Genomic DNA, 13,198 nt, shown 5'->3' with positions numbered 1-13,198 from the left:
AGGCTATAAGTAAATTAAATTGCAGCTTATTCTACCGTAGCTTAACCTTTTTTAAATAAGAAATCTGAGGATGTGACTCTTATTTTATTATGACAATATGTGTGTAAATATTGCTTTTTTTCTTCTTTTTAATCAGTTTTCTTAAAATCGAACCTGATGCTGTGAGGATAAGGAATTTTGTTTTCCATACATACTATTTTAGTAAAATACAGATTGTATAATACTAAAACGTCACAGCAAAAAAGTTTATCCTTTTAAATTAAACATATTGTAATTTTAATCTGCATAGTAAAATAGAGATGCTGTAAAAATGATTGCACAAATCACTTAAAATATTAAAATTATTTCACAGTATAAATGGCTGCTTGTACCCTGAAAAAGAGAAGAAATATCTTAACAAAACTATTTACTTTCTAGCTTATTTTCTAGAATAATGGTAAAATATACCTGCCTACCCAAACTTATTAAATATTAATAACTAAGCTGCAGACTTAAAAATTCTATAAGTTTTGGCAATAACAAATAATTTAATTTTAAATAAGCTAGAACGGTTTTGTTATCAGCTTTTTCCAGTTTACAAACAGGCATGAATATTTTCAATAACTAATTTTTATTTTCTCAAATAACGTAATTTTGGCGATTGTCGGCATTCCACAGCATTTTTTTCTTTAAATATCGTGTTGACGATGTCGGACGACATAGTACAACGTTTGTAAATGCAGAGAGATGTCGATCGACGTTCCCCAACGTTTTCACAATATTGTTTTGCAATATTGAATATACGTTATAAAAGGGGTCCATTTTTATATAGTACAATATTTCGCTATGATATTGTACAATGTTCAAAGCTAAGTTTTTACGATATCGTTTTTGTGAATTGTGCTACTTGGGTTATTGTTAGTTTAATCATATATATAATCAATGTTAATTCAAAGTGTAACTAAATAGTTTTATTTTGAACAAAGTAATGGTGAATTAAATAAATCAAACAATTATAACTCTGCCCACAAATAAACTGCTAAAGAATTACTTTGATTACCAATTTTATCTTTTTACCCTGGTTGATACGGTTTCATGTTGGCTCGTATTTGTGACAGTCGGCGCGAAAGAGTTAAAGTAGAGAAAAAAGAATGGCACTTTGCCATGGTAATAAGAAACAAATAATTGAATGTATAGAAAAATACAATACATATATACAAGCAGGGGAACGATATTTATAAGAAGAATAACTATTTACATAATATGAGAAGAGTTAGCAAAATTCAAGATGAGAAACGGCAAGATCATAAAAAATTTCATTAACCAAAAAGTGTACCTCTGTAAAAGTAGAGACCCGACCCTCCTGGTTATTACCAATCGCGTCTTGTTGCTCTCTACACTAAAAATTACCGCCCTGATCAGATCCACAAAGGGTAAATAGAGAACTTTCAGGGCTACAACGTTCTACGCTTTTTATAAATATTTATTCTAGTGGTAGCTGTGTTTATGATTTAATGCATTATTTTTTTTTTTCATTCAAGTTTATTTTCCCCATTACTATGCATAAATGAATTAAAATTTCATATGCAACGCCACTTTGTTCACAACATGGCTAGTATGGGAGAAATAATAATGTCTGACTGTGCCTAGTACCTAGCCCCTCGTTTTTGCAACTATTTCCATTTTTTTAAAATATCTGTTTTTGCCCCTTTTTTAAAGATCAAAATATTATGTTATGTGATTTATTTAAGTGTCCATTTTTTTAATTAAGAAAAGGACCGTTCTTCAATTACTTTCAAAAATGATAAAATATTTTCCGAGAATGATCACAATTCTTTCAACAATAAATTTCCGGAAAGCAAACAACTGTAAAAAGAACTATCCAAACAAGGAGACCATTCTAATTATCTATCAATCATAACTTCTCTCGAATTCTGCCAGATTCTTTGATTGCTTTTCACGTGAGATTCATTTTTTTCTAATAAACTTCCCTGCGTGGTAATTGGCTGCCACAATAGACAACATTGAAGTTCTAAAAATATCTACAGAAAACCTAAATAAACAACCAAGATTAGAGACAAGCAGGAAGAAATGCTGAATTATCATCTGTGACTCGAAGAAGATGTTATAAAAAAAGTAACAGCAAAGAATAAATTATGGAGACGTGGGCATTTCGTGCATGAATACTAAAGGTGAATGTCACTGGTAATGACGTCATCGCGACACGTTGCGAAATGAATTGGACTAAATTTCCCTTTTCTGATCTCAATATTTGGTCCATTGCCAAACTTGAAGATAATGTAACAGGTTCTAGAATCATTTCGTAATGTTGGATCCATTAACGGTTATGTAATTTTACTGATAATTATACTCGTAGTATTTAAAAAGAAACGATGATAGACTGAGACTTAAAAAAATAAAGAGAGAGAGAAATTATTTTGAATAAAATCGGCTGAACGGCAAAGAATTTAATACAAAATAACATTTAAGCTTTATATTTATAACGGACGCGTGTAATTTTGATTTAATGCGTTGAAGTCAATTTCGAGGTTTATTTTTTCAACGAAGCTATTGACACTTCTTTTTTTCAGAATTCCATAATAGGAAATTTTATCACGTTTTTTGTTTTCCAATTCTAAAAGTATAACTTTTTCAATTTAAGTTTAAAATTAGAAAAAAAATATTGTTTTGGTTACATGCAGTCCCCAAAATATTTGAAAAGTGTCACCAATATAACAGACATTTTAATGAAGATAGTAAATAACTAAACTAAACTAAACTCAGTGGCGCGACAGACCATAGGGAGCCAAGATCTACTGTGCCCATCCCAGTTTTCTTGACCTTGGACACTAGGGTGCAGAAGCAGATGTCCCGGTTAGGTGGTCAGCCGAACGTGAAAACCTCCTGTGTTCAGTAGGGACCACTGAAGGAATGGAAGGCTAAGTCAACCTTGCCCAGTCCGAGGATCGAATCCAGGACCTATGAAACGGGAGTGTGAAGCGCTACCACTCAGATACCGGGAGTCTAGATAGTAATGTAGATAGTAATAGTAATGAAGATAGTAATCTAGTGTTTTATTGAAATTCGACCACACTTAAAAGAGAGCTATCAGCAGAGATGCCTACTTGCCCCGCTTTGAAAAAATGGTATTTTGTAGTGGTAACGAAATTTAAGTTATTTTTAGTTTAGTATGTTTCATTTCAAGTAATTTTCCCAAAACTACTAATCAAAATTCGACGTCTCATATAAAATGCAATTTTATTCCATTAAAATTGCTGTTACTCTATTAAAAAAGGTAGACATAATTATCCCTCTTCTACAAATTTTAATTTTTAATACTTTACCATTTTGTTAAAAATTTTGCAGAAAGCAGAGCAGTTGACACCCGTTTAAGTTTGTTTTATTACACTTTTAAGCTTCATCAAAAACTTTTTAGTTATTAGTTGATATACCAAACAGAACTGTACTAAGCATCTGGGTGCCTGAGCCCCTACTCCCATTCATCTTGAGCTTGAACTTTGTGGTGTTTCAATGAGGTGGCGGAATGGCGTGTGGATAATGGATTATTGAGTTCTGATTGTGTAGTTTTATGCAGTAAAATATATTTGATTATCTTTCTTTTATTTATTTATAAAAAATTGGGCACCTGAGCACTTGGCATCTGGGCAAAATTGGGCACTGAGAATCAATTGATATTCACAAGAGACGTACCTTGATAACCTTATAAATCCGTCGCATTGTCCGTGGGATTGTTTTCACTCGTTTTTTACAATTGTTATCCACTAAATTTGAAAATAAAAAATGCTAACCTATTAAATTATGTGTGTATCAAAACAAACTAAAAAAATATTTATAGAAAAACAATACTTTTATTATTTTTATGCTAGTGAGAACCAAAACAATATGGAAATGAATGAGGGAAAACTGGATCCTACCAAGTGATTTCCCGGTCAATAAAAATGTAGCGTTAAACGTTTAACGCAACCTTGTTGGAAGTCACATAAGAAGTATAACTTCAATAAGTAAAACAGATATAATAATAAAATAAAATCCATGAAAAACTTAATATGAATTTAAGATCATGAGAATTGAATTTTTTTAAAGCATCCAATAGCCTTATAGACTTTGATTTCATATCTAGGGATGGTGTTCCTTTCCTCCTCTTAGGAGTATTTTGTGATTTTAAAATTATAACTGAACTGACCAGTATTAAACATTTGGGCATCTGAGACCGCTTAGCGGCCCTTTTCCCATTCATCTTCAGCTTGATCTGCGTGGTGCTTCGATGAGGTTGTGGAATGTAAATGAAGTATTCATGTGGATCATTGAAGTTCTGACTATGTAATTATATGCAGTAGGGTGATAAGACTAAATTGTAAAAATTTGAACTTTAGCTAAGCTGATATGAGAAAAATAGATATATTGCACATAGCACAAAATATATATTTTTATGTTATTACTATATTCCGGTTGATTGGAATATTCTGATTCTCAATTTGTAAGTTCTGAGAAGGAGAGATTTGAGTTACCAATCTTTAAACTTTAACACGTTCACGCCGGGGTGACCCACCTGTGGGTCACGCTAGATTGTCTCAACGGGCGGCGCACCGGAGTAAAAACTGGTAACATATAAATTTAATTTTTTAGTTTTTTTTTCCGGGAATAATAAAAATCCATAACTACCAATTGTTTTTAACAGATAAAATTTTTATATTGAATTGCTTCTTCGACGTGATAAATTTCCTAACAGTGAATTGTTATTGTTCAGAATAGATTAACTCCTCCCGAATATTATCTAATATTGAAATAGTTCTTCTACCAGTATTTTCTCTTTTCCGTCCCGCTTTCAGGCGCAGCACACGGCGTGAACGTGTTATAAAGAGAGAGATGTTCCAAAAATGGAACAAGCCATGGCTGAAAGCCATTCTATTACAAGACGGAAAAGATTAAAAACTGGTACGAAAGACATTTTATTATAGCATTTTTTCCGAGAAAAATGAAATATCTGTAACTATCAAGATTTCTTTATGATTTTAACATATATATAAATCTACTTTTATTCCTAGATCGAATGGATATTGTTGAATAGTTAAAAAAAAGCATAAGTAAACTCCTCCCGAAAACTAGCAATTACTGAAATAGTTTTATTACCAGCCTTTTCTCTCTTCCGTCTCGCTTTCACCCCTGGAACAAGCTCGTTAAATGGTTAACCTTACCAAAACTTAAGTGTAACTTTGTTTTCAGCGGATTTCCTCTCCATTCTCTGGTACAAGCAGTGTAGAACCATAATAAAATTAAAAAATTATTGGTACTAAGAACCATTTCATCAAATCTGCCTTCATTTTGAAAAAAGCAATTATCTGTAACTCCTGCTATTAAATAAAAAATTATGTACTATAACTATCAACAAACAGTTGTAATTGCAGATAATTTGAAACACCATTAAACAGAAACATCAAAATGAATCAGTTTATAAATATAATCATTTAGACTTAGTACGCTCCCTTGTATCATTGAGAAACAAATAGGAAAAGCAAAGAACCCACGAGACAAATATTACACCATTAATTCCTTTAGTCATACTTAGTTTGAAATAAATGAGGAATACAACACAGCAATTATTATTTTACTATAAATAAAAACAAGGTTTTTTTTTTTGTCCTCATACAATTTTATGGAGGTTTTTATGAGAGCAATGTGAAATAGATTACATCCTCAATAACTAAAATGAATAACGAATATTTTGGCTTTTTTCTATTTATGTTTGAAATATGTTTCCTTGTAATATACTCTTTGGTATTTGAAGGACAACAAATTGGAATGTAAAAGTTATTTGCTGCTTTTTTACTGACTTCCGACTATTTTCCCCAAATGTTTGTTGGCAGGAATATAAATAATAATTATGTGTTAGCAACGTATATGTTAAATTTGTTTATTTACTGTAATGTTTAGAAACATTTCGAATTAAATCTGTAATTGAAGAATTAAAGTACTAATTTGTCTAACTATTAAAAAAAATGGAACTTTAAATAAAATTTGCTCCATATAAAGCTATTAATTTATAATTTGAATCAAATTTGCTTGAAAATTATACTGATATGATTTTAAAGTAAAGTTTTAGAATTTTGAAGGCGTTGAAAATAAATAACATGATAAATAATGATAATAAAAAATATACTGGCTAAATTTTATAATTAAATTTTAAAATTTGTTGGCAATGAAAATGATTAAATAACTTTGAGATAATTTTTTTTCTATCTGATTTGAGTGGATCTTGGACATTTTCGTGTCGATGATTCCAAATCTACAATCGGGTTTTCTTTGTCGGTTATAGTTTTTAAGCAATTTAATAATGTGTTCCTAACCCTATATATTTATTTTTTTTAAAATTCACTCAAGTGAATACTGTGTCGCCATTTCTCTAATGAAAGGGAATAAGGGAATAAGATTTAAAAAAAAAAAAAAAAAAATAGTGCGTGGAATCCCTCCGCGCGTAAGAAGTGAAACTTCGTAATGTGGAAATGAAAATAGGAAGGGGTAGAAATTGATTTTTAGTGAAATCATATTGTTTCGTTAAGACAAACTTTATTAACAATGCTTACAATTCACAATTGATCGCATCTTTTAATTATCATTTTCGAGTGGAGAAATATCCAAATCTGTAACCTTTACAATGGGATTATGATAACTAAAGTAAGATGCGAACTGTTTGAGTTCCATTTTTTCAATATTTCTTGCAAAAACTGCATCAATGGTAGTTACCCCTTTGGTTGTTGGATCATTCCTACCATTTATCATTTCCAATCCAAATTTGTCTTTAAGGAAGGTTAATAATGTTTCAGCTTCAGGTAACGAGAAATTCATATTAAAATATCCTGCAAGGATCACAGGCCGCTCACAATAATCAATTTCTTCACCAGTAACGTCTGCCAGAACTTGTGAACCTGCAGTGGATAGTGGCAATAAAGATTTTGCAATAAATAATTTAATATCCCTCACGGCGGCATTTGGTGAAATATAAATGGCAATTAGAAAAGAGAAAACCTAACAATCAATTGATATTCACAAGAGACGTACCTTGACATAACCTTAAATCCGTCGCATTGTCAGTGGGATTGATTTCACTCATTTTTTACAATTGTTATCCACTAAGTTTAAAAATAAAAAATACTAACCTATTAAATTATATGTGTATCAAATCAAACTAAAATATTTATAGAAAAACAATACTTTTATGACTTTTATTACTTTTATGCTAGTGAAAACCAAAACAATATGGAAATGAATGAGGGAAAACTGGATCCTACCACGTGATTTCCCGGCTAATAAAAATGTAGCGTTAAACGTTTAACGCAACCTTGTTGGAAGACGCATAAGAAGTATCACTTCAAAACTTTTTTCCATTGAAAAGCACTACCACCCAAAAATTCTATATGGGCTATTATATCACACTTAAACTTTTCCAGAGTTTTCATACATTATCTTCATTCCCCTCAAAAGCTTTAAAATTTTGAAATTTTTCAAAAACCAACGAATTTTCGTGAATTTTTCAAATTTTGTCGGATAAAAACAAATTATCTCTCAAACTTTCTGAATTGAAGGTAATATTTTTAACGCATGGCTTGCCCATCAGGTCAAACGGTAAATAACTACAAACTAAATTTGCAAATATTAGTCAGAATTTGCTACTTTTTTAAGGGTTTAGCATGGCTTATTCGTTCGTTCGTTGTAGTGGAACTGGGTGTCTGGTGCCATTACGGCCCTTTTCCCAATGATCCTGAAATTAGACTAAGAAACATACATGGCAAAAATATAGTTTATGACTTATTCGTTAGTTCGTTCGTTGTAGTGGAACTGGGAGTCTGAGGCCTTACTGCCCTTTTCCCATTCATCCTGAAATTAAACTAAGACATATACATGACAAACTTAAAGTTTGGGGAGCAAAATGGAGTTCTTGAGAGAAGAAGAATGGCACTTTGCCATTATTAGGCAATAACAAAATTATAAGAAATAAAAAAGTACATGAAAAAGGTAAAAATAAAGTACAATTGTAAAAAAAAACACTAATGAATATTTACAGTATTTACAGTTTGGAAATACATACAGAAGGGGGGCGAGTTAAAGGAATGTGAGGATGTGTGTATATGTGTAAGTAAGTGTGGGTCTGTTAAAGTAGAGACCCGGCCGTCCTGGTAGTTACCAATCGTGGCGGGTAGCTCTCTACACTTAAGTTACGGGGATTAGCTTACCCCTGATCAGACCCCGAGGGGTTGCTCTTTCACGGGGATAAGCTGAATCTGCGTGTGAATAACCCATTGAGTGTTTGTGTTGTTAAATGTTAGTATGATATCAGAAGTGTGCAATGGGTCGAATTTTTGCATCCTCTTTGAGATTTATGCAGTCGAAAATATCATTAAAATTTGCGGTATTGCAGGTGGCGGCTTTAATAAAGAAGTTTCTATTTAATTTGTTGAAATGATGGTCAAAGCGGTCAATGTTAAGATCTCTATGACTGACGTTGTTGCGGATAAACCATCTGGCTCCCGTGAGTTTTCTCAAGATGTTGTTTTGGAGCAGGGGCGTACGCAAGGGGGGTAGGGGTTTAAACCCCCCCACCCCTTGAGCTCAGACAAAGTGAATTTACAAAATAATACAGACAAAAATAAAAATTTTAGTAGAAATTATGCGGGTTATTATTTTTTAAGACTATATATTTTTATTTGCCTTATGCCTACTTTTTTTTTCTCACGGTATTTCTCAGAATACTGATAAAACATTAACTATAATAGGGTTGTATTTTTGAAACCAAATTCACGTGATACTGTTACGGGCGAGCCCCGATCACTGCTGGTTCCTTTCTGACCTGCCAGTCGCGATAGTTTTCGAGACTGGCTGGCATTCGCGAGGTCTGGAATCCTAGACGTTCTGTCGTCTTTGAGACAATTCGAGAATTTTGTAGGTGCGGTTAAAAAAATTAAATGAAAGGGGGTTACATTTATTTTCGATTTTAGTCAGACAAAGAGTTATCTCTGCCGCTTGTCCTTCGGAGCTTGTTTCTAAATCTGTTTTGTTTTGGAGACTCTGTGCTCGTTGAAGTTATTCATTCCAGCTCGAAACTTTGAGATCGTAGCTTAGTGGATATTTCTGTGCCAATATATATGTATATATTTTTGCTGTTCTTGGATCTTTAGGATGGCTAAACGCAAGAATTTAACAATTTTTAATTACTTTGAGAAAAAATCACGACCTGAAATTAGTGAGGTGACAGCATCTAGTACCAATGTAAGTTTTTCTGTTGAACAGAAATGTGATACTTCCGTTGAAGAAAACGTTTCTAGCGTAACAGAATCTGATGAATGTGAAAGCGGCCCTCAAAGTATTACTTCTCACCCATATGACATTGGACTTTTTTCAGAAGATAATACATGCGAGGATAAAAAACTGGGTATACTTAAAAATGTTTGGGAACCCAATACAGCATTTGTTTTTCCTGAAAAAAGAAAATTGAAATTTCAGTACAAATGGCTTTATCGCTGGAAATGGCTTGCATATTCAGAGGTTAAGGGTGGTGCTTTTTGCAAATTTTGTGTACTTTTCGCCCCAAGTGGTGCCGGTTCTGGAAAGCAACCAACTGTGCAATGCAAAATTTGACAACTGGAAAAATGCTGTAGTGCGATTTTCTGAACATGAGAAATGTCTTTATCACAAAAAATCGATCGAAACTGCTGGGACATTAAACGATATTTTATTTGGAAAGATGAAACATGTGGATGAACAAGTTGACAGTGCAGCAAGCAGAAGAAAATTAGAAAATAGAAAAAACATTACTCCAATCATTGAAACCATCCTATTTTGTGGAAATCAAGGTCTCGCTCTAAGAGGACATAAGGATTCGGGAATAATTGCTGAACAACCAGGTGAAGAGAACGACGGAAATTTTCAGACATTGCTTCGTTTCCGGAGTAAGAACGATTCGACTCTTAAGAACATTTTAGAGTCAAGCAGAAAAAATGCTCAGTATACCAGCCCTCGATTTCAGAACGAAGTTATTGAGGTTTGCAATATTTTAATCCTGCAAAAACTAGTCAGCAAGATTAATGATGCAACTTGCTTTTCCATTCTTGCAGATGAAACAACTGATATTGCAGGTATAGAGCAATTATCGTTATGCGTTCGATATGTCGATAAAGAAAATTTTAACTTCACCGAACAGTTTTTGCAATTCATTCCGGTGCATGACTTAACCGGAAAAGCAATAGCAACAACAATATTAGACCAATTACAGTCTATGAAAGTTGATATAAAAAAGTTACGTGGACAAGGGTACGATGGTGCTGCATCAATGAGTGGAAAAATTAATGGTGTACAAGCCCACGTAAGAAGTATTGTCCCATCAGCACTCTATGTACATTGCTCTGCTCATAGCCTCAATTTGGCTGTATCAAATGCATGCGAAATAACTGGCATTAGAAATTGCTTAGGGACAATTAAAACATTATACGACTTTTTGAATACGCCAAAAAGACAGTATGTCCTATCTTCAGCAATAGAGGAGATGGAAACCAGCTCTAAGAGGGAGAAAATTAAACAGCTATGTGCAACCCGTTGGATGGAAAGATACGACTCAGTAACCGCTGTGGTGGAACTTTTCGAGCCTATCGCCGAAACACTACAAAAAATATCAGAATGGAAGGATAAGGAATCAGCTACCCAGGCTAATTTTTTACTGTGCACAGTATCTAATTGCCAGTTCGTAATATCTCTTTTGTGCATTTACAAAGTTTTCACCATAACAATCCATCTCCGTAGATACCTACAAAAAACAAGCATAGATTTGATAGAGGCAGTGAGTCTTGCAGAAGATGTCATTAAAGATCTAAAATTAATGCGTGAAAATGCCACTGAAACATTCTCTGAAATATTCAGCTCTTCTTCTCTTATGCTAACAAGCATTGGATCTTCCACTTCCATGCAAATCCCTAGATTAACAGGAAGACAGAAAAATTGCGATAATTTTCCCTCATCGACACCGGAAACATACGAGGTATATCCACAAAGTAAGTTCCGTTTCTATTTCTATCCGCGGCAGCGCTGCGATCGCAGTTCCGAGCATGCGCGCTAGTTACTCTGACTCAAGCAGAAGAATTGTGCGCCATTTTCAGATACCTGCTGCCGATGTGTTCTTTGTAGTGCTTCTTTATGATGTCAGCCTTAATTGAAAATGCCGCCGCTTGTGAAATCAGATCTGTGATTCGTTTTCTAAATGCAAAGAAAGTTAAACCATGTGAAATTCATCGGCAAATCTGCGAGGTTTACGGACAAGCTGCTATGAGTGATTCAATGGTTAGAAGATGGGTCAGACAGTTCAATGAAGGACGTGATCAAGTCCACGATGAAGAACGATTTGGACGCCCGTCTTTGGTTACTGATGAACTGCTTTACGCAGTTGAAGAGAAGCTTAAGCAAAACCGTAAGTTTACAATTAGGGCTCTCGTTACGGAATTTCCGCAAATCTCACGATCACTAATTCATGAAATTGTTACTGAAAAACTGAAATTTCGAAAACATTGCTCTCGTTGGGTACCCAAAATTCTTATCGAACAACACAAAAAACAACGGATGGGCAGTGCACTTCAGTTTTTGACACGCTACAATGAAGATGGTGATGATTTTCTTTCTCGGATAGTTACGGGGGATGAAACTTGGGTATCTTACGAGACCCCAGAAACTAAACGGCAATCAATGGAATGGAGGCACACGTCGTCCCCAACGAAAGTTAAGCCTAAGCAAGTCTTGTCGCCTCGAAAACTCATGTGCACCGTTTTTTGGGACAAAAAAGGCATTTTGCTGATTGATTTCTTACCGCGAGGCCAAACAATCAATGCACATGTTTACTGCGAGACCATTAAGAAATTGCGCCGCGCAATACAGAACAAGCGCCGAGGATTACTGTCAAAAGGTGTTGTTTTTTTACACGATAATGCCCGACCTCACACTGCGAACGTGACAAAAGAACTCCTACAGGAATTTGACTGGGACATGTTTGACCATCCTCCATACAGCCCTAACCTCGCTCCTAGCGACTTTCATCTCTTTTTACACCTAAAATCTTTCCTTGGTGGTCAACACTTCAACGATGACGACGAGTTGAAAGAACATGTTACTACGTGGTTGACAACACAGGCGGCAACCTTCTATGACGAAGGCATACAAAATTTCGGAAGCTATGTAGAAAATTAGTTTCACACTTGTAGATTTTTGTGCAATAAATATTATTTCTGTATCTGTACACGTTTTCTTTATATAACAAAACGGAACTTACTTTGTGGATATACCTCGTATTTCAGAGTTAGTGTTTTTATTCCATTTATAGAAAGTTTTATAAAATTAAACTTAAAATTTGTATCGCATCGTGATATTTTGAAAGGATTTCAGTGTCTTCTACCTGCCGATCCTTTCATTAGCCAACCTTCAAACATAAAGGCTTTTGAAGCATTAGTGGAATTTTACGCTGGAGATTTGGATACCTGTAAAGAAAGCCTTAAGTCTGAACTAAAACTCTGGTATAAAAGATTAAAAAGGATTAGTGAAGACGGAGGTAGTGTTCCAAAAACTGCGGCGGATGCTCTTGGAATGTGCAATAAAGATATAACACCAAACATTTTCAAACTCCTAGAAATATTGGTCGTTCTACCTGTTTCAACGAGTGCAAACGAAAGATACCTTTTCGACTGTGCACCGTTTGAAGACTTATTTAAGCAACTCAACGGGAAATAATAGAATGAATGGATTGGCGCTCTTAAGCATTCATAGAAAATTTATCCCAGCTGTCGAAGACATTTTAAACGAACTTGCAAAAAAACCCAGTCGTTTGGATATTACAGAATAAATCAATGAATTTTTAGCGTGTTTGTATACTGGTTTAATTCCCTATTTGTTGGTAAGTCATTTTTTAGTTAAATTCATTGGTTTTCTATGGAATATTCACATTTATATGGTTATTATTTAGGTAGCTGTTACAGTATGAGTAGTTTTTTCTGGCTTGATTTATTCCTACTTTTTAATAAAAATAAAATATTTTACCTCTTATTATAAAAAAAATTATATTCTTAAACTTAAAAAATAAAAACAAAATTTAACTAAACAATGTTGTCGAAATAAAAAGTCATTGTCCAGCTGTCTAAATTAGGGAAGTAATAGTGCTTTATTACATACTCGA

General features: G+C 33.8%; 1 protein-coding gene across 1 annotated transcript; it reads left to right on the top strand.

The window, feature by feature from the left end:
* The first annotated feature begins 11,181 nt into the window (after nt 1–11,181).
* On the top strand, nt 11,182–12,219 carry LOC147810865 (histone-lysine N-methyltransferase SETMAR-like). The gene has a single exon (XM_087162126.1). The coding sequence runs from the start codon at nt 11,182–11,184 to the stop codon at nt 12,217–12,219; it is 1,038 nt and encodes a 345-aa protein (XP_087018252.1).
* Nucleotides 12,220–13,198: the final 979 nt, after the last annotated feature.

The sequence above is a fragment of the Parasteatoda tepidariorum genome, chromosome 4 (genome assembly GCF_982258835.1).
Source record: "Parasteatoda tepidariorum strain Cologne lab strain chromosome 4, Ptep-v5.0, whole genome shotgun sequence".
In the NCBI taxonomy this organism is placed as follows: domain Eukaryota; kingdom Metazoa; phylum Arthropoda; class Arachnida; order Araneae; family Theridiidae; genus Parasteatoda; species Parasteatoda tepidariorum.
Note: the sequence above shows the minus strand (reverse complement) of the source record. Positions and strands in the feature narration are given on the sequence as shown.